The sequence below is a fragment of the Vespula vulgaris genome, chromosome 5, assembly GCF_905475345.1.
Source record: "Vespula vulgaris chromosome 5, iyVesVulg1.1, whole genome shotgun sequence".
In the NCBI taxonomy this organism is placed as follows: domain Eukaryota; kingdom Metazoa; phylum Arthropoda; class Insecta; order Hymenoptera; family Vespidae; genus Vespula; species Vespula vulgaris.
In genome coordinates this window covers 2,142,248-2,168,043 of record NC_066590.1, presented here as the reverse complement: position 1 = coordinate 2,168,043, position 25,796 = coordinate 2,142,248, and the positions used below count along the sequence as shown (strand labels likewise).

Genomic DNA, 25,796 nt, shown 5'->3' with positions numbered 1-25,796 from the left:
TGTAGTACTACGAGGCGTTACGTTGATAGGTTATACAAACCACGAGGGGCGGATATCTCGTTCTTGAAATATCCGACAGGTATCGCTATAGTCATGATAGTTTGAGTTCTCACTTGACTCCCGGGCCGGTTCGTTTATCCGTTTTCCGTAGCCGTCGCGAAACAGTACGTATAGTTCGCTGGACGATGTGGACTGCCGCGGCTTTCGTCGGTGAATATGTCCTTCGTTAAATCGTAACATTCTTATTTATTTAATTCGACGGTCGTGAACAAAACGTTAAGGCGATATATCTCGCAGTGAGTAAATGCCATTCTAAGGAAACTTGCGAATTATCGCATGGAAATATTCTTTATAGGAGTAAAGAAGGAAGATAGAGAGAGGCAGAGATTTTAGTGTCTATTTGTAAGACGGAAAGAGAGAGAGAGAGAGAGAGAGGAAAGAGAAATAGATATAGCGTGGGAGGTTGTGCGAGAAAGATAAGAGTCTTCTCGTGGCGCGCCTTCTACGTTCCACGTTCGAATCAATGCGCGCCCCAACCCGGCTTAACCTCTTCAAAGAAAAATATTTTCCTAAAGATCGTACCCTTTTTGTATTATCCAAACTTTTTTTTGTCTCGTTTACCCTCTTATCCTCGGTTAGTTACACGTGACTTGACCTCTCAATTGTATTTCGTAAATAGGTTCAATGTAGGACCATATTTAATACTCGTACAGCCTGTCCTGACATTCGAAAGCATTTGGCACGAAAACGACAGCTATTTCGAATACGTGCTTGCGACATCAGCCCTCTCTTCTCACAAATGGACTTTACGCGCGTATATATACATATGTATATGTATATGCATGTATATACGACATGTATAATATATATTGTAAATTTTTAGAGTGTATTGTCCGCGCAAGTCCTCATTTTCATAAAGGGGTAAGGTGAGAGAGCTCAGGGATGAGGTGGTGGTTAGAGCAGTTCGAGTGGGGACTCTTAAAAGGCATGCTCGCATGCTTCGCGTCTCATTGCATCCTGGTACTTGTCCCAGGTGCAATCTTTCAGTTGGGAAGGACGAATTGTGGATTTGCCAATGTCATTTACGCCTATCATTAGTACGTTCGTCTCAACGTCGAGATAGGCTTACGTAATTACACGTGCTCGAGGGGGCACTATCAAGGTCTCGTCTTCTGGAGGCCATCCTCGACAGTATCGTACCGAAGGATCGTTGGTACCTAATTTATCTTTTTCTTCATTTATCGAAGAAAATTTTATGTCTTTTTAACGATCAAAATTTATCACTTTTATTGAAAAAATTTCGATGGCAAAAGACTGATTTGCGTCATCGTAGATACATTATTAAAGATGGCGGACATGACAACGAAGTCTTTGAAAAAATAATTATCGTAAAATATTTGATTCGTTATTATCATGAATGAAAGATTTTCTCTTTTTCTCTCTCTCTCTCTCTTTCTTTTCTTTTCCGTATTTAGAAGAAAACAAATCGTTGATTTATCTCTAAAGTAATAATTAATTATTAATTGCCAAACATGTCAATGATAAAGTTACGATAATTTAGATTTATTTTCACATATCATTAATAAATGCTAAGAAGATGCATGACGTAACTCATACATATACGCATACATTTGCTACATCAGTGAATAAGAGTTTCTATAGTGCAACAGGTACCAGTAGCAACTAGTTTATACTCAACACAGTTCTCGTGATACATTCGTTTGGCATTACAATGCTTCGAGTGTAAAACTCGTGCCAAATTTTTATTGTAAGTTCGCATAATAATGTATCATATCGCTCTCTTAACATTTTCCTTTCGAATTCCATGAACGAATTTATACGAATCTCATCTTACTATATCTTCTATCTGTAAACACGTTCGAATAAAAATACAAAATTTCAATAATACGAAATTTTAATAATACGAAATATTAATAGCTTGTCAATTAATGTAGAGAATCGATGTACATTTAATACGTGTATATATATATATATATATATATATATATATATATATATATATATTATACATGTATATACATATTACAGAGGACATTGTCTTTTATTTGTCACTTCCTCATCTATATAGAAATTGGAATCGTTACAAAAATTTGCACGTGGTAGACAGCTCGTATATAGATTTAAAAGTATACAAGAGAAAAAATTCTAAAGAAAGATGGAAGGAAAAAGGGGGAAAGGATAAGAGGACAGAGATAGAGGAAGAAAAATTGTGCAAGAAAAGAAAGGGTCAAAAATTGAATCATGAGTTCTTAGATGATTTTAAAAATCAATTATTCTTTTCGTAATTTTTTTTGTTCAGATCGTAAAATTTGTAAAAGTGTGGAAATTTTTATTTGGCTTACTCTGTATATATTCGAGAAAAGATTTGATTATCTATTTAATTTGTTCATCTAATGTCGTTATTTTTAATAACAATCTAAGTCTATTTAATCGCAATCACGTATTTATATTTTCCAAGGAAATAAATGTTAAACTACATACATAAAGTACATATATACTTTTATATCTCTATACGATACAAGTAGATAAGAATCGTGACGAATAATCTAGTATTGCGCGATTCACATATTTGAAGAAGAGAGAAAGGAAGAAAAAAAAAAAGAGAGAAAAAAGAAATAACTTAACAACTGTGCAGAAAGAGGTATATATAATGACGCATAATGATGACACGTATATGTATGTATCTAGTGTCAAGTGCAACGCAAAGCGATGAGATACGATCCACGTATGTATGTATCTATTCTATATTGATTATCCGATACCAAATTGGCACGTGCGATCACATGCGATCAACAATTAGAAAAGGTGATACAACAAAAACGATTTCAGTTCGTCGTCGGTTCTCTTCTACTCACTGCCAATTTCGATTTTCTCTCCTCTAACGTATTGTACGCGTTAGAAAATCGTATTTTTAATTTTAACTACATAATTCTCCTCGAAAAATAGACAGATATAGAATCTTTTTTTCCCCCTTTTTTTCTAATTATTTTACGAACCGTGATCTCTTGTTATTCGTGTTAAATCAATCGCATAAATTTCATTTATCGCAATTCATCCTAAATCCTTTTTTCTGTTGCATTCTTTTCTTCTTTTCTTTTTTCTATTTTTCTTTTGTCGTAACGCAAAGGTCTTTATCGATCCTTATCAGAGTCGAGATTTCTCTGTTAGGAGATTAGAAACACATATTTTTTGTATGCGTCAATAATCATCAGTAAAGCGCTTAATGCATTTATTAGACGAAACAGTTCCATTGCGTAATTTTTCTAAATGATATGAATTTTTTTCAAATTTGTAAGCAAACGTTCTTTGATAAAGAATAGTCAGTTAATCGCAGCATTGCATACTGCACGCGGTCAACATACTCCTTTTTATTTCTATTTTTATTTTTACTTTTCCTTTTCTTTTATTTTCTTTCTTATTTTCATGTCTTTTTTTTTCTTCTTTTTCTTTTCTTTTTTTTTTTAATTCGATGATACGCAATTTACGAGATAATTATTTATCCATTTAACAGTATATGTGTATATACTTCCATTTAATCGTAATTGAGTTAATGGAAATATTTTATCAGACGTGTAAATATAGTCACGTGTTCGTAACTGACGTTATAGAATTAATGATATTATTAATTCGATTATTCAATCGTATTATTTATTCTTTATTATTATAATTTTTTTATAATTATATATAATTTCATTTATTATATATAATATCTATTATTTTAACATTTTCATCTGACGTATCTTGTTTACTCTTTTTTACAGATTTTTCTTGAAGGATCATTTACCACCAAGAAAGGGAGTGAGTGTGAGTGAGAGAGAGAGAGAGAGAGAGAGAGAGAGAGAGAGAGAGAGAGAGGGAGAGAGAACGAGTAAATAAAACAAGAGAAAATGGCATCATTAAGGCTATTGGTAGCAGGTGCGAGCGCCGTAGGAACAGGCGCTTTAACATCTTATTTATTCTTATCCGATTCAACGGTGAGTATTTAAAAAAGAATCGGTAAAATGGATTATGTATATAGTGAGAGAGTGAGAGTGAGAGAGAGAGAGAGAGAGAAAGAGAGGAGGAGGAGAAAGAAGAAGACAGAGACAGACGGAAAAAGATAAGAAAATTATCGATATCAAAACGTGTCTCGATCGTAACGGATTCAAGGACGTAAACAATATTGTAATGCGAGTTTTAGATAGCAATGGTCAGTCTATGGTCACGTGGTTATATACCAAAAGTTTCACGAGTCTAAAAGAGCATGCCAGGCCAGGATAAATCTTAAGGCCACTGCTAAACGACTATTTCTAACACACGGACGGAACAAACATTTTAGAATAGAGATTTCCAAACTGTCGGTTGCTACTCACGTGGTTGGTCACGTTAAATATTAAAATATGAGAATAGTTTACACATGTTCATTATAGGAAAGTTTTACTCATCGATAATCGTCGAATGAATAATTCAAAGTCGATTCAGTTAAGATTACACGAGAAAATTATTATTTCTATCTAATTTTTATTAAGACGCGTGCACACACATAAACACATGCACATAAACAAAACTTTCATGTTCTTTTTAAAATATACATTACAAACGAGCGGGACGTGAAAAATGAACGTTTTCGATAGTGACCCATATAAAAGTTTGAGAAGTCTCGCTTTAAAAAATTTCTCCTCGTCATAATGATGACGTCGTTATCGTAGTGTTGTTTTTTCATGCTATAAAAAACGAAATTCTTTTATGAAATCTTCTTCTGGGATTACGCACTTTTAAATATTTGCTGAAAAAAAAAGAAGAAGAAGAAAAAAAGAAAAAACTAATAAAAATGAATTTATCAAAAAGAAACGAAATATGAGGTTTTTCTATCAGAAGATCTTGAGTGAGCATGTGAGGTCACTTTATCGCGATTACTTCTTTGTTTCAAGGTTACTCATATAGCTAGCACTCGTATATACTCACTTATTGCGAGTGAACGCATGAATTTAGGATACACGCAATATTCAGATATTCGTTTTTTTAATTTGTTCGATTTTATATGTTCGGTATATGTTATAAATTTATGAGTATATAAATAAGATAAAATATATGGATATATCTAAGAAGGGATGTGGAATGAATGCGATCAAAGCTCTTATCGATTAGAAATTATCGAAGTGTAAAGACGTTCAAGCTCCCACGAAGTTGATATTACTTTATTTATTTACTTATTTATCTTTTTTTTTCGAGAAAAACATTGTTAATTGATCGATATGTAGTGATAAATTGATCTGTATCAAAAATTCCTCAAAAATATGGATCGTGTTAAATATTAAAATTAAACTGAAAGTAACTTCGTACGTTCATTAGAAGAATTCATTAAAAGAAAAATGATCGTTTTCGACAGTAGATTTTAACTTATAAAAGTTTCATCTCTATACGATTCTTTTTATTATATTTATATTATACTTGGGGTATTTAATAGAAACAATAAACATCTCGTGTTATTTATAGTCTTATGGAAAAATTTATTAGTACGAAGTTTAACTATTTGAAGGAGTATATCTCACAATCAGAAAGAATGTTTTCTCAGTCATCTTCTTTTTTCTTTTTTTTTCCTTTTTAATCCTATGATTTTTTTATGAAAATTGATTCTCGTATCATTCTGAATAAATGTATTAGGATATGATGATTAATTCGTAAGGTATTTTTAGGAAATGTCTGATGATTTCTCAATATGAATGAGGCCATATATATATATATTTTTTTTATTAAAAGTAGAAAAGAATATTACAGAAAAAAGATGACATTATTATATTTGTCCAAGTTCATATGTATTATTGCACTTGCGAAAAAAAAGATATGATCGTGGATATGTAGTCCACCTTGAACCTTCTATTTTTTCTCTCCAACATTTTTTTGTTTCAACGAAAATAGGATATATATAGCTTACTACAGTTATATAATCGCTAGACATTTTTTAAAAATACCTCACAAATTAATCATTTTTCTACGTTGTATCCTCGTGCTTTTTTATTCAAAATCATAGGGTTCCGTTTAAACAGATATTGATGACCTTAAAATCTCGTGAAAAAAAAGAAAAGAATAATTTAAGTCTCATTGTGTATATTCACCTTATTTATATTGTTTACTTATCATAGTTTTATAATATCTCTACAAGGTATATGCTGAAAAAGACAAGCAAAAACCAATGAAAAGACCACTGCCAACTAGAGAGGATCAAGTAAAGACATTGAAATCTCAAGATTACGACGTTCTTATCATTGGAGGCGGTGCAACTGGTGCGGGATGTGCTCTTGATGCCTGCACAAGAGGTAATATATAAACAAGAAGACATTGTAATGAACAATAAATTTCTTAATCATACTCATTATACTTTATTAAGGTTTAAAAACCGCGTTGGTGGAAGCGGACGATTTCGCATCTGGCACTTCCTCTAGAAGTACGAAATTGATTCATGGGGGTGTCCGTTATTTGCAAAAGGCTATAATGCAAATAGACATAGAACAATATAAAATGGTTAAAGAAGCTTTACATGAACGTGCATCGATGTTATACAGCGCACCTCATCTCGCTCATCCTTTACCTATCATGTTACCAGTTTATACGTACGTACGATTCTAACGATCCTCTTATCAGTTATTTTTATAAAACGTCCAAAGCGCGCTTCTCCCTTTGTTAATTTTATTCCCTCGTATTTCCTCGATAGATGGTGGCAAATTCCTTATTACTGGTTTGGTATAAAAATGTATGACCTAGTAGCCGGTAGTAAAACTGTTAAATCCTCGTATTACCTCAGCAAATCGAACGCTCTCGAACTATTCCCTATGTTGAAGGGAGATAAACTGACAGGAGCTATCGTTTATTACGATGGTAAGATCGAATAAATATTTTCTCCTTACTTTTAACATGTTCGTTATATTTATATATATTATATTTCCTAGGTCAACAAGACGACGCTAGGATGAACTTAGCGATAGCTTTGACAGCCTCCAGACATGGTGCAACAGTAGTTAATCATGTTAAAGTCCTTAATTTATTGAAAGGTCTCGACAAAGTACGTATTGAGAAAATAATTTTGAAGTATTAGGTAATTAAATTTAATAATAATTGATATGTATTTTTCATGAAATTGTCAATTTCCTGTGGCATATCTAGGATGGACAAAGAGTACTCACAGGAGCTCGTTTGAAGGACGAACTTACAGGAGAAGAATGGGACGTAAAGGCAAAAGCTATAATAAACGCTACAGGGCCTTTCACGGATTACATTAGAAAGATGGATGACCAAAATGTAAAAGAGATTTGTGCTCCTTCGTCTGGAGTTCATATTGTATTGCCAGGATACTATAGGTATGTTAGTGTACACGTGTTAGTGTACAAAAATACATTTCTAACCGAGAAGTCGTAAAACACCATCAAGAAATTAAACAATTCTTTAGTCCCGACCAAATGGGTCTCCTTGACCCAGCAACTAGCGACGGACGTGTCATTTTCTTCTTGCCGTGGCAAAAGCAAACAATAGCAGGTACGACCGACCTGCCCTGCCAGGTAACGCACAACCCGCGGCCAACCGAAGACGAAATTATGTTCATTTTACAAGAAGTTAAGAACTACCTCAATCCCGACGTTGAAGTCCGCCGTGGTGATGTCTTATCCGCCTGGAGCGGTATTAGGCCATTGGTTTCCGATCCGAATAAACCGAATACACAATCGTTAGCTAGAAATCATATAGTACATGTTAGTCCTACGAAACTTATTACTATAGCCGGTGGAAAATGGACAACATATCGTGCTATGGCTCAAGAAACCATTGACGCAGCCATCAAAGGTATTTTGAACAGAATTTTACTATCTGGATATACGAGTACTTGAATATTGTATAATAAATACTTCAACACTCGGATATCTATAGATTTGGTCAATGGAAAAACCCTGAATTTTTTTTGAACAATGTCTTAGAGATATACGACGATGAATAACGCGTTTTATACAAAAGATAATAGCATTAATCAGATAATACATCTTACAAACAGCTTGCGACTTAAAACCTGCAAGAGGATGCCAAACCGACGGATTTCTCTTAGAAGGCGCACACGGTTGGACTCCAACGATGTATATTAGATTAGTACAAGATTTTGGTTTAGAATGTGAAACTGCACAACATCTTGCCAAAAGTTATGGAGATCGCGCATTTGCAGTTGCGAAAATGGCGTCTCTTACTGGTAAGCGTTGGCCCATTATTGGCAAAAAGCTTCATCCAGAGTTTCCTTACATTGATGCCGAGGTAAAATTAATATTCTTATTTAGAAGCTAAATGAAATATGGCTGGAGAATAATATGCGTCATCTTTGTACTTTAGATTCGTTATGGCGTACGCGAATATGCTCGAACTGCAATCGATATGATCGCTCGACGGCTCAGACTCGCTTTTCTTAATGTACAAGCTGCTCAAGAAGCTCTTCCAAGCATTATAGACATAATGGCAGAAGAGCTTCATTGGTCAGCCGAAGAGAAGAAGAAACAACAACGCGAGGCTAGTGAATTTCTTGCGAATGAAATGGGACAAATGGTGAATCGTGCTTCCAGGGATAAAATACCCATTAATCTTACGAAAGACGAAATACAACTTTATATCAAACGTTTTGGTATTATCGATAAGGACAACAAAGGTTACGTGTCGATTAATGACATCAGGAGAGGACTCAAGGTTTGCCTTTAAAAAATGATCTTTCTTTTATTATTCTTAATATTATTTTGTATTACTTGTGTATCTTTCTTTCATACCTTATTCGATCGTTAATATCTAGGCACTTGGTATTGCGTTAAAAGAAGAAGAGATGCACACTTTACTCAATGAAATTGACCTCAGCTATAATGGCCAACTGGAGTTACAAGATTATTTACAGGTAAACTATAAAACATATTTATAATATAGGTATTTTTTTACTATTCGCAGCTCTTTGGTGACAAGGAAGTACCAGGTGAAGAACTTCACGAAATACTGCGCGAAATCGACACTAATATGAACGGTCAAGTCGAATTGGATGAGTACCTTCAGGTCTGTGAAAATCCGTATGCGCAGGTTGCCAAATAGTTTTGCTGCTCTGGATATGTTGTTTGTTATCTTTACTTTGCAAGATATCAAATTATTTTTTTTTTGTTTCCTAATCTCTTTAGTTTTACAACATCAACTGCGAATCTGTGAATGTTTGCCAATTGACAACTGCTGTGCAAGAATTTACTGATTCCAAATACTATCTTAATAATATGCTTGTTTTTTTTTTATCTCACACTCTGATATTTTATGTAAACGATAGTATATACTAAATATACTCATTCAAACGTGTTGCACTTATGCTATGATGACGCGTCCATTTGCAGCCTGGTAACGATTCTTTGCTAATTATTATTAGAGATCAAATTGACATTTCAATTGTAACAAACTATTCTTTCTTTTTCTTTAATATATTTTGCAATTGTTTCTTTGCATGAGTTTGTATTTATGTATTTATTACCATTATATGAGTTAATGAAAATAATTATTTTAGTTCAATTATTTTAAGGAATTAAATATTTTCAATGGGACGTTGTTTCGTTCCTCTTTTCTTTTTTTTTTTTATTTTTTATTTTTATAAAATTTAGGTCATATATTTTCAGTGACTCATTTGTATTACTTTTGTAAATGAATTACTTAATAACAAAATTTATACTTATTTCTAAAGAGTAATTCGTTTATACAAAGTGAGATATTTATTAATGATTAATACTAATATTATATTTCTATTATAATTTTATTAGGCTACATTTTATAATTTGTTTTCTTTTTTCTGTGATTTGTTTGAATTTATTTTTTTATTTTATTTGAAGTAATATTGCATAAGTTCGCAACGACTATCTTATATAAATGTTTTAATACAAATTTTAACTGTAATATTTTTTTACATACAGATGATGTCAGCTATAAAATCTGGACATGTGGCGTATTCTCGCTTTGCAAGAATGGCCGAGATGGAGCAAGAACAACACGAAAAAGAAATGTTGAAGAAACAAATTAGCGTCGAAAGATCTGGTGGAGGACTGTGAAGGAATTTCTGTAGAACAGAAATACACTATCTTCTTCTATTTCCGTATAGCACACGCAACGATTGCAATAAACTATTTATTATAGTATGTTACAAAACTCGAGGATGCATACTTGAGAAAAACTATTGCAAATACTCTGAATGATTTTGATTATCTGCAGTTTGAACTTGCTTCAAGTTCAAAAATTTCATGGTTTGTTATATTGCACTTAACAGCAAGAATATATTGCTGTATATATGTAAAATATATGGAATATGGAAAGTTAAAACTGCGAAATGAAAACATGCTTAATGTACATAGAAAGGTTGTAAGAATATGCAAAATACCATAAAACCATAAAAGTATGGTTATCGCTCTGAAAGATTTTATAATAATATAATTATCGGATAGTTCTACTGCAGTTAATTATAATACCAAACACAAAACAATAAGAGTATCTTTTAAGTAAATCACGTACTTGTTATAAGCCTTATAAAGGCATAAATACATTAAATATATGTTTCATTAAATCATACATACCATCATAAAAAAAAAAAAAAAACATTGCATATAATAATCAACAGAACCCTCGAGTATATTTTAGCAAAATTATATTATGTATTAGAGTTTAAATGATATCGTTTTTGTTTATAAATTCTTAGCAAGGAATATCAAACATACAGTTTACGAATTACAAAATAAATAAGAAATATCTATTTATTAAGAAACTTATATTGTTAATACGTCACACAAAGATATTAGAAATGAGTTTCATGGAAAGTATTTATTATTTCATGCTATTATCGTTATCATCGAATTAATAAACAGCACTTTCAAACAGCACATGCACGTATCACTTCTTTCAGTCAAAATGATTACACTATAACTTAAAATTATTGCGAAATAAGAGTAATGATTGTTTTCATTATGAAAAGAACTATGCATTATTTATTTATTTAACTAATTATTTATTTATATCTATTTATGATGTAAATACATAGATGTTTACTATGTACTTATGTTTTAACAAAAAATGTTAATTGATCATGACTATAATAAAAATGGTATATATACATTATATTATATTTTATTATGAGAAGCACATAAAAATAACATCTGACTTTTTGGATACTTGATTTATATATATATATATATATCCCTACCAACGAAAGTAGTCCGCGCGCGCGCGTGTGTGTGTGTACATAATACGTACATACACATAGACATATATATAGATATCAACCTAGATTACATAACTAACACGTATATACAGATACGTATGTGCACATATAAAGAAGAATCTATGATCATAAAGATACAATTTTGTATTGATTTTTCTTATTGAAAATATATTTCAATTTAGCAGTACACTAACATACTTAACAAGAAACAAAAATAAATGGAAAAAAGAAAATAAATTCACATATCGCTGTGCGTACAGTATTAAATCAACAATAGACGATGTTTCGAAATTCAATGGTAAGAGGTAAACGACGCACTGGACGACAAAAGGCCAAGGTCTTCGTCCATAAACTGAAGGTATCCGACCAAAGGGCAAGCGATTTAAACCGTATGCGAGAGTAGTGGAGGAAAACTTTCTACTCCTCCCTTTTCTCAAACCATCTGTGGGGCGAAAGGTACGACAAATACGGCGACCCAAAGGGGCAAAAGGAAAAACAAAAAAGAAAAAAGAAAGAGAGAGAGAGAAGAAGAAAAGAGAGAGAGAGAAAGAGAATGACAGAGAGGGGCTGTATTCCTTAGAACGAGCCTCGTGATCCGCTTAGTTGCGGCCTCCAGAATAGGGTGAGGAGGGATGAGATGGAGGGGAGAGAAGGATTCTCGGGACAAAAAGAGGGGAAGTAAGGCTAGAGTGAAAGTAGGAGGTGGTTTAGCCCCTCGGTTGGGGTGGGCGTCCGACGGTTAGCGCGTACGCCCCTGCGTAACGAGTTTCGGTCGTGGAGCGACGCGTTCGACCAATCGGAGCCACCGTCGGTCGTCCTCGGGTACGGTGAACGGTGCTGCTTGCGCGCCGCCCCACCGACGAAAGTAGTCCTCTTTCGGAGCTGGATTCGTGGCCTTGTTTCCGTGAACGCGAGGGACGAACGAAACGGCGCGTCCCACGTATTTGACGCGTGCCCTGCGCGCACACTTACACGAAGAATTCTCTCGTCCAGATACAGACAAACACATACGCGAACGCGTCCTCCCGTCCGCGCCTACCAACGAAGTCACGTTGCGAATCGCGCTTGATCCCGAACGATCATCATCCTCCTCACGCGATCGTGTTTTCTTTCTTCGAATAAATGTCGTGAATGTTGTCGCTAGAGACCGGTGGCGGCAGCGTGCCCGCTCGAGTGTGCTTCGGACCTCTCTGCGGTCTCGGCTTCGTCAAACTCGCTGCTAATTTTGGCGGCAATTTCGAATACGATCATTTATTGGCGATCACTTGCCCATCGACGTCATAATTAGAATAATAATCTTAATGAGAACATAAGTAGGAGCGTTTTATCGAAAAGGAACGTGATAGAAAAGCGTCGTGATGTGGCTAGTGGTGGTGTAGTAGTAGTAGTAGTAGTAGTAGAGTAGTAGTAGTGTAGTAGTAGTAGTGTAGTGTAGTAGTGCTGACGAAGTGTAGTGTAGCAGCGAGCAGTGATGTGAGAACCGAAGAAGGGACACTAGTAAACCTGCGGGCGCGTACATAAAACTGCGTGAGTAACGAGATATCTCGTACGAGAGAAAAGGAATAATAATGCTACCTGCTCGAGCTACCTGCAAGGATTGCATCGAGTATTGCGCGTAGGAACACTTCCGAGAGTTCGGAGTGTGGAGGATTCTTTAACGGGGAATAATCGTACGATGACGATTTTTTCGCGGTAACGACGATAAAGGAACGCGCGTAGAAGTTGGAATTATAAGAGAAGGAAAGTAAATTTCCCTTGATATATCGTGCGGAAGGAGGGCAGAGGGAACGTTAGAGCGGAGAAGCAGAGTGGACGACCAGCGGCGGAGGAGGTGGCGGCGGCGGTGGTGGCGGAGGAGGCGGTGGAGGCGGCGGCGGTGTCGTTTCGCAGAGCCAGAGCACGTGTTGGCCGGAGAATTAGGTGGAGTCCCATGTGCAAAGTGGGTGGAGGCTGCCGCATCGCGAGGCTGCCTTCCGCGCGTTATATCGCAGGTACGAGTGTGTGAGTGCGAGTGCGAGGGTGAACGCCTGCGAGCGAGCGAAAGGGCGAGCGCGAGTGGGCGGGTGTGACGACGCGTTCGCGCCTGTGTGTTGGTATCGTACGCGCGGCCTTACTCCTGTAGCGCAGCTACGCCGATACGCGCTCTCCTCTTCCGAGAAGAGGCGACCGAACGCGAGCGAGCGAACGAGAGAAAGAGGGAGAGAGAGAGAGAGAGAGAGAGAGAGAGTGAGAGCGAGCGAGCGAGCGAGCGAGCGAGTTAGTCGAGTGTGAGAGAAAGAGAAAGAGAGAGAAAGAGACAGAGGGAGCGAACGGGTGGGACGGTAGGAGCAGGGGCGTAGGGAGGCGGTCCTCGATCGGGTTCTCGAGGAGGGCTCTGTGTCCATCTTTGTCTCGGAAGAGAGTGGCCCCTCGCTTCGCGCACGTGTCAATATATCGCATCGCGCGATCGTCGCTGCTGGACCGATAGAGTAACACCGATCCGTCACTGATTTCTCCTCGATCTTTTTACCTTGCGTTGTTCTTCTTTTACGGTAGATGCATATGTCTTGTCACATTCGACAACGATCCATTCATACGCCTCGCCCGTTCGCGATATATCTGTGAAATTCTGATGAAACCAAACAGATCCGGATGGATCTAATACCACACACGTATCCTCGTCCTTTACTTTCCAAACAATGTCTTATTTCCTTTCCCCTTGTGGAACGAAACCTCCGTGGAATACTGCGTGAAAGGGATATCCATTTTCAGGGAGCGCGCTGACAGAGAACGAAGTGCTTCTGCTTGCTGTCGTTATCACAATAACAACTCCCATCGCGGGAGAATGCTGAAAGATGAAATCCTAGCATAAAAATCTAGTTGACACTAAATTGATATTAACGTTAATACCAATTTATTTGCAAGAAATAGAAAATAAGTATCTCCATCATGAAGCGTAGTGTTGATGGAAGAAATATCACTCAAGTAAGAAAAACTTTGTTTTTGTTATATTTTTATTTGCGTACGATGTTGTGGTTATGTTTCAGTTTTTAAATTACGCTAAACAAAAAATACAATTTGTTTGATTTCGTAGGAAGAGATTGACGACCATGATCCTTTACAAACGCAAGCTTCTCAACAACAAGACGAAGCTGAACAGCAACAATTAGATCAACAGCAACAAACGGCTCAACCACAAATTAGATTTTTAAGTACCAATATGTTACAACAACTGCAGCAACAACAGCAAGATGTTCAGCAGCAAACGCAGCAACAACAACAGCAACCGCAAGTTATTACTTTACAACAACTGCAAAATTTTGTGCCTTTACAAGCCCAGCAAGCTCAACATGATCAACAAAGGACACAAGCGATTTCTGTACAATCTTTGCCCCAACAGTTTTTACAGGTAAATCGATTAAATAATATTTTTGCCTTTCGCTCGTTAATAGCTTCAATGAAAATCTTTTGTTTATTTATAGGGTGCTCAAATACTTGGTACTCAAGCTCAAGCAGCACTTCAACAACAGCAACAGCAAGCTCAACATCAGGCGCAACAGCAAGCACCACAGCCACAACAACAGCAACAACAGCAACTTAGTTATAATGTTATACCGCAGATGCAGACTGTAAATATCGATGGGCAAGAAGCTTTGTTTATTCCATGTTCTGCAATGTCAGGTGCTGGTGCTCATCATCAAACACAGCCTACAATGCAATTTGCTACTGCTAACGGACAGCAAGTCCAACTTGCCAGTCAACAAGTGCAATTGGCCAATGGCCAGACTATTATAACTCCGCAACCTGTCAGTCTCATAAGAGCACCTGGGGTATTTCCTACCTCTATCATTCAAAATATTGCTGGACAGACGGTTCAATTGCCTACAGGTATAGTTTTATCTACTACATTTATCTCTTACAATATATGTGTAATATGCACACACACACGCGCGTTTTTTTTTTATAAATTGGAAATAACAGTCTGTTATTTTCTTATTTGGTAGGACAAAGCGTTCAAGTAAGGCCACTACAATTTCCTATGCAACATGTTCAGCAAACTGTTCCTGTTCAAGTTCCAGTCACTGCCAGTAATGGACAAACTGTTTATCAAACTGTGCACTTTCCTGTTCAAGCTTTGTTAAGTGTCTTTAATATGCCAGCTACGCAAATGATACCACAGATTACCCAAGTAAATGAACACTATATATGTGATTTTAATGTTCAATATTAAGTGTTGCTGTGAATGTACATTTATATTGATTAATTTACATTCATGCATACTCATAAATAATCATATATTTCAGCAAATTCCTCAAGTGGCTCAAATTATTACACCCAATGGACAAATTCAACAAGTTCAAATTGCAAATTTACCGCAACTTCAAAGCTTGCAAGTAAGTATAGAATCAATATATTTTCTTTCATAACGATATAATACATTAATAAATTATTTGGAATATTGTTACAACAATAAACACAAAATTTTATGATATTATAGAGTCAGCAGGTAACACAAATGGCTCAACAAGTTGCTCAACAGCAAGCACAACAACAGGTTGTACAACAGCAAGCGGCACAACAGCAAGTTGTACAATCAGTACAGCAGCAACAACAAGCTGTACAAGCGCAAGTTCAGCAGCAGCAACAACAACAGCAACAGCAACAGGTACAGCAAGTTGTACAAGTAATACAACAGCAACAACAACAGCAACAGCAACAACAACAGCAGCAGCAACAGCAGCAACAACAACAACAACAGCAAGTTCAACAGGTCCAACAATCGTCCACACCAGCTTCTACAGTAGCAACTTGGAGTACGACTGTAACAACACCAAGCAGTGTTCAGGTAACAATAATATTATATATGCTTTTTTTACATAATTATAAATATGGTAGAAGAACAACATTTTATGTAATATGTGATAGTAAATACAAGTAAAACAATAAAAACTAAATTAAATATATTTATATATTTATAGGTACTTGGTATTGGTTCACTTGCAAGACCTATGCCAGCAAACAGTAGTGTAATTACTACAAAGGATGGACAGAAGATTGACGTTCAGACATTAACTGCTTTAGCAAGACCACCCGAAACAGTTGAAGGTGATATAAAATTAACAAATATAGATGCAAGTCAATTGGCTAATCAAATTATACATATTCCGACTGCACAATCTGCGCAAACTACAGTTCAACCAAACACGATAACAGGTACACTAATGATCCTGTATCTGTTATTGTGTAATCTATAATATATATCATATGAAAAAATACACACACACACACCCACCCACACACACATACACACATATATATAAAATCAGATATCTTAAATGTTTCTTATAGGTGCGCAAGGTCAACAGCTTACTTTAATACCTGCGTCTGCTCTAGCAAATTTAACCGCTCAACAAGGAAATATGATGAGAAGCGTTGGCAGCGGAAATATAATGCAATTACAACCTGCTGCCGGCATAAATACCACGAATGGTTTTCTTCAGTCCATACCTGTACAAAATATTCCAGGTTTAGGAAGTGTTCAAGTAATACCTGCTAGCGCGTTACAACCTGCTACTGTGCAAGCTTTACCCACTGCTGCTGCAGCACCTATTGTTGCTGCTCCAACTGTACAACTAGACTCTAGTGATCCAACTAAATGGCAAATCCTACAAACATTGCATCCAAATGGAACGCTCACAACACCGACTCCGACATCACATCAACATCAAATAACAACTGCGACAAATTCAAACGTAGATACAGATTCTAATAAACAGCATCGAAGAAGAGTGGCTTGTACATGTCCTAATTGCGGTGACGGTGATAGGTACAGTGTATTATTGCTCTAACTTAATACTGATTTCATGTTCTTTTCATCGTGCACTATTAGAGTCGGTTTTTTTTTAGTTTTGTTTTGTTTTTACATAACATTGATGACCCTGGCACAATGGTTTTATGTTTAGAAATAGGGACATGACTCGAAAACGTCAGCACGTTTGTCACATTGCTGGTTGTAATAAAGTTTATGGAAAAACAAGTCATCTTCGGGCTCATTTAAGATGGCACACAGGGGAACGACCATTTGTATGTAGTTGGATATTTTGTGGAAAAAAATTTACAAGATCAGACGAATTACAACGGCATCGTAGGACGCATACTGGAGAGAAACGATTCCAGTGTCCTGAGTGCACGAAAAAGTTCATGCGATCAGATCATCTGACAAAGCATATTAAAACACATACAAAAATTCGTAGTACGGTAAGTAAATATTGTAATGCGTAGGTATCGTTGGAGGATGCATGCAATCCTTTTATTTTAACATCTCTTTTAAGTATCTCTTTCACGATATTTTCTTATAAAAACTTTCCAAAAAAACGTAGATTAACTTTTTAATTAGACTTAATATTATTCTTAATTCGTGTTTTAGGAAGCCGCTACTTCCACCCAAGAAGGTTCATCTGATAGCCAGTCTTCCGCGGAAGAAAAGATTATAATTGCACTTCATAAAACAGAGACAGAACAAACGGGGATTATTTTATCCGAACCAATAGATGATATAAAAAGTGATTCGATCAAACATATAACAAACGAATAATGTATTAATTTTGTTGCATTTGAGCTTTCCTAACAGAGCTTAAAAGAAAGTCAACTAAAAACTCTTAGATATTGATGATAATGTGTATATATAATTATATATATAATTATGTATATATATATATATCATTATATATATTACGATTAGCGTTAAAGCTATATTAACAATAATAGCTTGCACAGATCATTGAAGTTATTTTCTCTAAAAAAAATTGTAAGTGAAAAATTTTTACAGGAATTGTAGTAATTCATAATTTATATAATCTATTTTTTTATTGGGAATATGTAAATATGTATATATTGTATATGTATGTAAAAAATTTTTGCACAAGAAAATTTTACACCTATAAACGTTTTTTTGATATGCGATTATTAGAAGTCATTCACCTTAGTCTGTTGAAACATGTAGATTAAAAGAAATCATTAACATCGTGTTAGTATACAATTTTTGATGATGGAATTTAAATAAAATCTTGTAAAAAGAAATAAAAAATAAATGATGGAGTTAAGATATCTGGTATTGTTATGTGGTATGTTGTTAATAGTTTCAAATATATAACAGAACTAATGATTTTCACAAATTGTACTTCTTTCAATAGAAAAAAAAAACATTAACAAATCCTAAATATTTCAGGGTATTTGTAAAGAACATATGTAAGAAACATTTTCTAATGACGCGTGTATTATATGCTATTATTCTATTTATTTCAACGTTTGTCGCCAGAGGACAGCTCATTCGTACGAGCTCGCGAATAGCGCTCTTATGGTATAAATATACAAATACAATATGGCCGAAAGAAGAGGAAGTTTGCGAATCTTAACGAATGACATTTTATTAAAAGTTTAAAAAAATTTTTTAAATTTGAATGTTCGGTCGATACCGTGTGTTTACTATCTTTGATGAACGATGGATTGCGGGATATATTAAAAATTAGTTCGTTGTTCTACAGTCACATTGAACGATTATGTTACTGAATGATTGTTGGTGAGAGATGTTATGTTTATTTCTTTAATACGAGAAGGCGTTTGTAAGGTTTGTTCTTACAAAATGTAGTCAAAAAATTTAATCAATACAATTGCATACTATCACACTATGTATTCTTCAATACTGTCAAATGGATAGGTGCTGTCATGGACACTGATGTTGAACTGTCTAAAGAAGGATGTGAATCTGGTCCAGGTTGTTCCGGTTATTCTAGCATGGTGCACAGTAAGAAAGTTATCAAACATGCATTGCGGCAACAAGCCAAGAGACGTAGGAAAAATACCACCATAGCAGCAGGAAATTCTCGTACTTTGCCAAGAATCGTTGTTAAGCCACTGCCACCACCTCCACCAAACGAACCACCACCTCCGGTCAACAATGTACAACACATCAATACAGGTATCTGCAATGACTTATTTTGTTTGATGTTCCTAATCGCCGATAGATGTTAATTTTTTATATCGATAGTAGTTGAAGAACCTGCTGCAACAATGAGGGAAGTTTTGGCTAGTTTGCCAGGATTTAGTTTAAAATCAGGACGAAGACGTTCAACAAAGAGATTATCTGCAACTGCACAATTAGAAGCTGGTTTAGTAGATCTTGAATCACCAGCAAGCATTTTAGCTAGTACAAGTTTACGTGCTCTTTTAAACAGGCATACGTTCCAAGGCCTTCCTCCTTTATATCAGAGAAAACTCGCACAGCTTTTACCTGCCGTTGACAGACAGGTTGGTACTTTGAAGTAAAGGATAATTGTTGTCCTCTTTGACATCTATTAATAATACTTATTTCATTTTTTTTTTTATTAAATATTTATTAATTGATCCAATATGTTATATACATTTAGGATGCAGCAACTTCTGGATTAAATAATGAGTTTTTTGCTCGAGCTTGTTTAGAATGGCGTAAACGATTAGCAGAAGGAGAATTTACTCCAGAAAATCAACAGCGATTAAAGATGGAAGCAGAGCGTGACAAAAATAAATTAGATCCTTGGAAAGTAAAACATTTTGAACCCATTTGGGGTGAAAAACGTGAACCTAAACTAAGATCGGGTCTTCATTGTATTAATGAATCACGATCTAGTGGTGCGGTTACACGTTCGAGCCTAAGGTTACGTTTAGAAAACAATATTGATACAATTACATCAGAAAATACTCATTGTCCTATTGTATTGTCAGAAGATAAAATTGAGGAAGACAGTTGTAAAATTGACATTAATACGAATAACACAGAAGATATAAATGATGCACAGGAAGAGCAAGCAAATCTTTTATCAACTGAATATAATGAATCTATACACACTGACTCTGTAGAAATAGCAGTAAGCACACAATTATGTCAGGAAAGGATAGATGATGCTATTCATGTTAATGATGTTACAGAAGAAACACCAAAAAATAATGAGATAGAAAATCAAATTTGTCAAGAAAAGAATGTAGATACATATATGGAAGAAGAGGTACAGGAAAATCATAAGGAAGTGGAAGTGGATGTCAAAGATCACCTTCTTGAAGTTGCAGAAGAAAATACAGGAACTTTATTAGAGGATAATTCATCATCAAAATCTAATGAACAATCAGAACATGTATCTTTAGAAGAGCCAAACTCACAATTGCCCAAGGAATGTACACCTGAAACTTCGGTGGATCAAATATCTCAAATATCAAAAGAACAAATTACCCAAATTTCTGATGATCAAATTTATCAAATAACAGATTGTGAAACTAGTACTGCACTTGGAAATTCACCGACACATTCTCAAGTTAGAACAAGTGATATTGTGATGGATGAATCAAATTTGATGGTTAATAATACACAATCAGAATCAGGGCCAGTCTCACATGAAAATTCAGCAGATGGTGAGTCACAAATTCCTGAGGGAATGGAAATTGATAGTGAAACTTTGCAACGTATACACGAGCTAGAGGTAAGAAGTAAGTGTGAAATATTCCTTAAATGTTCTCTCCTTCTATGCGATAATATATATGTATAATATTTAGGTACGCGGGGAAATGCGAGAAGCTTATGAAGAAATTTCAGGATGCCCAGAAGAAATTATGTATCCTATTTTAGAGAGTATGGAAATGGAATCAAATAATACTGAAGAAACAGAGGCTCAGGTGACTGCACAAGTAGAAGATGTTAGAGGGCCGCAAGACGTAACTGGCGGAAATGAAGATGAAGCTTTGAGGGAAGCGAATAATTATGTTTGTTCAGAAATGTTAGAGTGTAGTTGGACAGTAGATCCTGCTGTTAATACCATCAATAATAACAATAGGGTATGTAAATAAAAAATGTATGGTATAGAAGTGTTCTTCTTCTTTATGATTTTTTATCTTTTTTGATTGTTCTATAGACACAAGAAGAACTTCAAGTTCCCTGGCCTTTAGTAGCTGCTGCTTTAGACGGTTCGGTTGCTGCTAATATTACAGTGACTACACAAGATGAATGTGGTGAAACACCTGCTACAACTGAATCAACAAATGCTGCACAACAATTCATAAACTCAGACGCTACTGTTGAATCTGTTAACTGTATTCAACTTCCCGTCGTTCAAGGAACTCCTTTCCAATCTGAAAGCTTAGCAATTGGCAATCCAGGAACAAGTTGCATAATGAAGAATCTTCAATCACAGAATCCACCAATTATTGCCTTTCCACAATTGCAGTCTATTAGATTTGTACAAACCAGTTTTCATTCAGAGCAAAATACAACACCAGTATTGAACAATGCTACTGCAATTTCGACTCAGTTACAAAATCAGCCGAACTCAACTCCGCAGGTTAACATTATGAGAGCACAGGATGAAATTGTACAGTTGAACACACAGAATAATATTCTGCATAATAATATTCGTGATAATGTGACACAAAATCAAATTCAAAATACAGTACCAGTTGGAATTGGAGTGCAAACACAGAATAGAGCACAAAATACTATTATGGTTCAACATCAAGCAACAACACCTACACAATCGCGTCAAATCGTCGCCACTTTACATCAACAGCAGCAACAACCACAACAGTATCACAATACAACTGTGTCAGTTTCTTCAAGAACATCTCGTTCTAATAATCAAGGAAATCAAAGAGGTTCTAGGAATAGTAACAAAGAACAGGGGGGAGGAAGATCCAGAGGTACAACTAAGGAACCACCAGGAGCTGTTAATTTAGAACGCAGCTATCAAATTTGTCAAGCGGTAATGCCAACGTCCTGATTTTTGTTTAGATGTATTATACGTACATGATAAATAATACTATCACTCATGATATCATTTTAGGTAATACAAAGTTCACCGAATAGAGATCAACTTAAAGCCCATCTTAAACCACCACCTAGTTTGTTAGCAAGAGGTGATGGAGCGTTTACAACTAGTAAGTCTGGCGGGCGAACAATCACAACACTTAAAACTCAAAAAACACAACAATCAATGCAACATAATAAGCAAGGACAAAATAAGCCTCAAGCTGTCATGCTTAGGCATGTGTTTGCTACAGCACGTCAAGCAACATCTACAGAGGTATGTTCTAATGTTTCATTTTGTTTTAATAAGTTTACCATTTATATATGTATTTTTTGGGATTTTATGTCTAATATTTTGAATACAGACTTTGCTATCCATAAACTATCCATTGATAATGGCTTAATGTTTGACCATAGAATCAAATAATCAAACATTAAATGTGATCAAATAGTAAAGAATTAAAATAGGAAATATACATTGTATAATTGTATTGCACAATGTGTATAATTGTAATACAAGCAATGATATTGTATGTATTTATATGTATGTCGATATTTCTTTGATTCATAATGCTGCTTTTTCTTTTCATTTTTGATATTGTATATTTCTGTACTTGATGCATTTGCATAGATTAGAAACTCAAGCCTGGTCAGTATACTATTTTATATTTTTCTCTGTGTACAGTGCTAATCTTGCGTGTGGCTTGATACGATCTCTGTATCATACAGGTACTTGACAGACAAATCTTTATCCTAGTTCTGAGTTTCTAATAGATAGTTGAAAAAGTATAGTGATATACACATCGAAAAGGTAGCAAATTCCAAAAAGATATTATAAATCTATAAATTTCATTGTTGTTGTAAGAAATAATAACAATACTTTTACGTGTAAATAATTCAATGATGTATACAATAAAATAATAATATAGCGTTATTCCGTAGCTAATTGCATAATCGGGAAATTATTAGGTTACAGAAAGCAATACAGTAGCGCAGTTAGGATCTACAGCTACCAGTGCACTTGGACAATACATTCTTGTGCAAAGGACAGGTGTCGGAGATGGTGCACCAAGAGCGTCATCTGCACCACCATTACCTCCTCAAATTGCAGGAATGGGTGTTGGAGTACATTTGGTTAGAGGTAGACCAGCAAGTGCAGGAGAGGGTTCACATCAAGCAGTTACGCTAAAGGCACGAGGTACCGATGGCAGAGGAGCAGGCGGAGCTGAACCTGGAGCGCCTGGTATGATTATGGGTGGAGATCCGCCACCCCCTTGCGATTGCAATATGCGGGGTGCTATGGTAATCTGTCGACAATGCGGTGCCTTTTGTCACGACGATTGCATTGGACCACAGCGTATCTGCGCTACTTGTCTTATACGTTAATTGTCATCTATTAATTGTTTATATATAAAGGTAATTAACACTAGGAAGAAAGTGTTGAATATCAAACAAAAATGTCGAACAGTATTTGCAGCCATGTATGTGAACGTTATATTATGATTTATTCAATTGTGACATAGTCACCTCCTTGGACAATTTTTCGAAGTATTATATGTGGTTCTAGAAAATAGACAAAAAGAAACTAATGCTACAAAAGAAACTGATAGTTTATCATCAGCACTTTAATATTAATACTATTCTACGTGACAAGGGTATCAAGGATATAGTTTAAAAGAAATTAAATTTGTTTAGTTATCATATTAATCTCTGACATTCATATTGAATTGAGCATTCATTTTATTTTTGTTATTTAACAACTTTATGTACGTATATATAATATGTTAGAATATTGATCCAGTATATTTTACATTATGAAATAATTTACTATTTTATGATAATTTGTATATTATGTTTTGTACAGACAAATTTTTTTATACTCTCTTATATACACGCTCTTTTATCCGTTCTCTATCTCTTTTTGTTTTAAATCTTTTAACGCGTGGAAGGATAATGTATCTATTATATTGTGCTTTATGATATAAAACGTCTTATATTTTTATCGCTGGAATTTTGTTTTCTGTGATGACATAATTCGATTTTATTAAATTTCACGTTTATCTTATTGGTACGATATTATTATTTAACTGTATAAAATCTCATTACATATCATATTATATTTAAACATTATCACAATATAATTATCTCTCATAACAATATTTAGTATCTTAATCCAATAATACCATAAACGTGATTATTCCAGAAGTTGTTAGTATTTATAAATATGAATTTCAACTGTATCCTTGCAACTCAGATTTGCAGTAAGAAGTAAATCTCTTACAGTCCGACTCTAATACCGTCTTCCACTCAATATTACATTCTGTAATATGCATCGCGCGCTATTTATTTATTAATGCAAATTTAAATTCATTCTCATTGTGTAGGAAATATCCCTGTACATGGTGGTCATAAGACTATATAATGATCTCTTATAATGACTTTCTTAAGTCCCCCAAGGAGACTGTTAAAGTATGACACTTTAGAACAGAGTTTGAAATGTCATTTGCATAATATTAATTATGGTATTATTTAAATACGTGCAAGATAGGCCATGGTGTACAGGAATGCTATTTACTATATAGTATATTAGAGCTACAATCAATTAAACAGTGAAGAATCAATTTAGCTGTTACATCTTATTTTGTTATAGATAATCTCTAAAACATCTTTCTAAGTCCATTATTCATTTTTCATTAGTACCGTGTAACTTAAGAAGAAATCAATTTCGTCAATTGACATTACATTTTGTATATAGTCAACATTATAATTACTCATTTTTATATATTTGTTCATTGCTCATTTGTAACTTTATTATATCATTGATACGACTTCAATCGTGTACGATTGTCATTGCGATATATAGGGACTCTTGGCTTCGCGCGTAATATTTTTTTTTTTTTCATGTTATATTTTATTCATCGATATTAGTAATTATATAATTAAATTTCAGTAGAATAATCGATGTATTTGTCGCTCAAATGTAAATAAAATCATATTCGTTTATCGTGTGTGAATTAGTTTAATACGCAGATTGTACATGGCTTAATCGTATGTACAATTCTTCTCGAAATGAATTTGCACATAGAGCGTTTTACAGAAGAGTTAAGATATGCAAGGTAAAGTAGCCCTATAACAATAATTATTCACTCCAATTATTCTAATGACAGTCATGATTTTTATCAATTTCTGGTGAAATATTCGAATTGTGAAAGTATATCAGAAAGTATACTTGACAAATATACTTGACATTCTTCTGCAAATGCCTGCTAAAAATTAAAGTCTGTAATAGCTACTATATAAGTAAATTAAAAAAAAACAATATATATATATACACACGTACACACATATATATATGTGTGTTGAAGTACATTGTTGCAATATTGTATAAGGGAAAAAAAAAACTACAAATATACATGTATCTATCCAACTGTGTTGACCAAGACTAAAGTACTTAAAATATAAAGGAATTTAAGATTGTGGTCAGTAAATATCTTCAATTTAAAGCAGCAGAACTGATTATCATAATCATAATAGATGCATAGAGACTGAAATACAAAATTAGGGCTACTCAAATTCTTTGTCTGTTTTTAAAATACAAAATTTTCATATAATAGTAGAAGTTGACAGAGACTATCTTTACTTCTTTAAATAAAAATCTCTATTATTTCGTATCACATACATATACATATATGGATATGTCTAGCAAAATATAAATTATAATTATTTTAATTTTTTCTAATATAA

The 25,796-nt window shown here is 34.6% G+C and overlaps 3 protein-coding genes across 15 annotated transcripts; all 3 read left to right on the top strand.

Annotated features, from left to right (window-relative positions):
* Positions 1–113: 113 nt before the first annotated feature.
* On the top strand, positions 114–11,145 carry LOC127064216 (glycerol-3-phosphate dehydrogenase, mitochondrial). 6 transcript variants are annotated; one of them, XM_050994932.1, is made up of 13 exons: positions 114–296; positions 3,783–3,995; positions 6,164–6,317; positions 6,389–6,611; positions 6,713–6,876; positions 6,948–7,060; positions 7,162–7,355; positions 7,445–7,833; positions 8,039–8,289; positions 8,365–8,712; positions 8,813–8,911; positions 8,962–9,063; positions 9,954–11,145. In XM_050994932.1, exons 2-13 carry the CDS (start codon positions 3,909–3,911, stop codon positions 10,086–10,088), a joined length of 2,259 nt encoding a protein of 752 aa, XP_050850889.1. In that variant the 5' UTR covers positions 114–296; positions 3,783–3,908; the 3' UTR covers positions 10,089–11,145. The 6 variants fall into 6 exon arrangements, with proteins under 6 accessions (XP_050850889.1, XP_050850883.1, XP_050850888.1 ...); XM_050994926.1 differs by lacking the exon at positions 8,813–8,911 and having other exon boundaries at positions 115–296; XM_050994931.1 differs by lacking the exon at positions 8,962–9,063 and having other exon boundaries at positions 115–296.
* Positions 11,146–11,850: 705 nt separating this feature from the next.
* On the top strand, positions 11,851–18,394 carry LOC127064213 (putative uncharacterized protein DDB_G0271606). Of its 5 annotated transcripts, none has more exons than XM_050994910.1 (11): positions 11,879–13,239; positions 14,000–14,212; positions 14,322–14,636; positions 14,710–15,115; positions 15,232–15,416; positions 15,532–15,621; positions 15,726–16,073; positions 16,207–16,441; positions 16,577–17,054; positions 17,191–17,485; positions 17,655–18,394. In XM_050994910.1, exons 2-11 carry the CDS (start codon positions 14,177–14,179, stop codon positions 17,820–17,822), a joined length of 2,556 nt encoding a protein of 851 aa, XP_050850867.1. In that variant the 5' UTR covers positions 11,879–13,239; positions 14,000–14,176; the 3' UTR covers positions 17,823–18,394. The 5 variants fall into 5 exon arrangements, with proteins under 5 accessions (XP_050850872.1, XP_050850867.1, XP_050850870.1 ...); XM_050994913.1 differs by having other exon boundaries at positions 11,884–13,239; positions 16,207–16,333; XM_050994912.1 differs by lacking the exon at positions 11,879–13,239 and adding an exon at positions 13,252–13,779.
* Positions 18,395–18,593: 199 nt separating this feature from the next.
* On the top strand, positions 18,594–24,706 carry LOC127064208 (polycomb protein Asx-like). Of its 4 annotated transcripts, none has more exons than XM_050994900.1 (8): positions 18,594–18,806; positions 18,945–19,205; positions 19,275–19,534; positions 19,654–20,736; positions 20,810–21,088; positions 21,166–22,008; positions 22,090–22,329; positions 22,738–23,006. In XM_050994900.1, the coding sequence occupies exons 1-8, from the start codon at positions 18,797–18,799 to the stop codon at positions 22,741–22,743; spliced, it is 2,982 nt and encodes a 993-aa protein (XP_050850857.1). In that variant the 5' UTR covers positions 18,594–18,796; the 3' UTR covers positions 22,744–23,006. The 4 variants fall into 4 exon arrangements, with proteins under 4 accessions (XP_050850857.1, XP_050850854.1, XP_050850853.1 ...); XM_050994897.1 differs by lacking the exon at positions 22,738–23,006 and adding an exon at positions 23,022–24,706 and having other exon boundaries at positions 18,595–18,806; positions 19,278–19,534; XM_050994896.1 differs by lacking the exon at positions 22,738–23,006 and adding an exon at positions 23,022–24,706 and having other exon boundaries at positions 18,595–18,806.
* Positions 24,707–25,796: the final 1,090 nt, after the last annotated feature.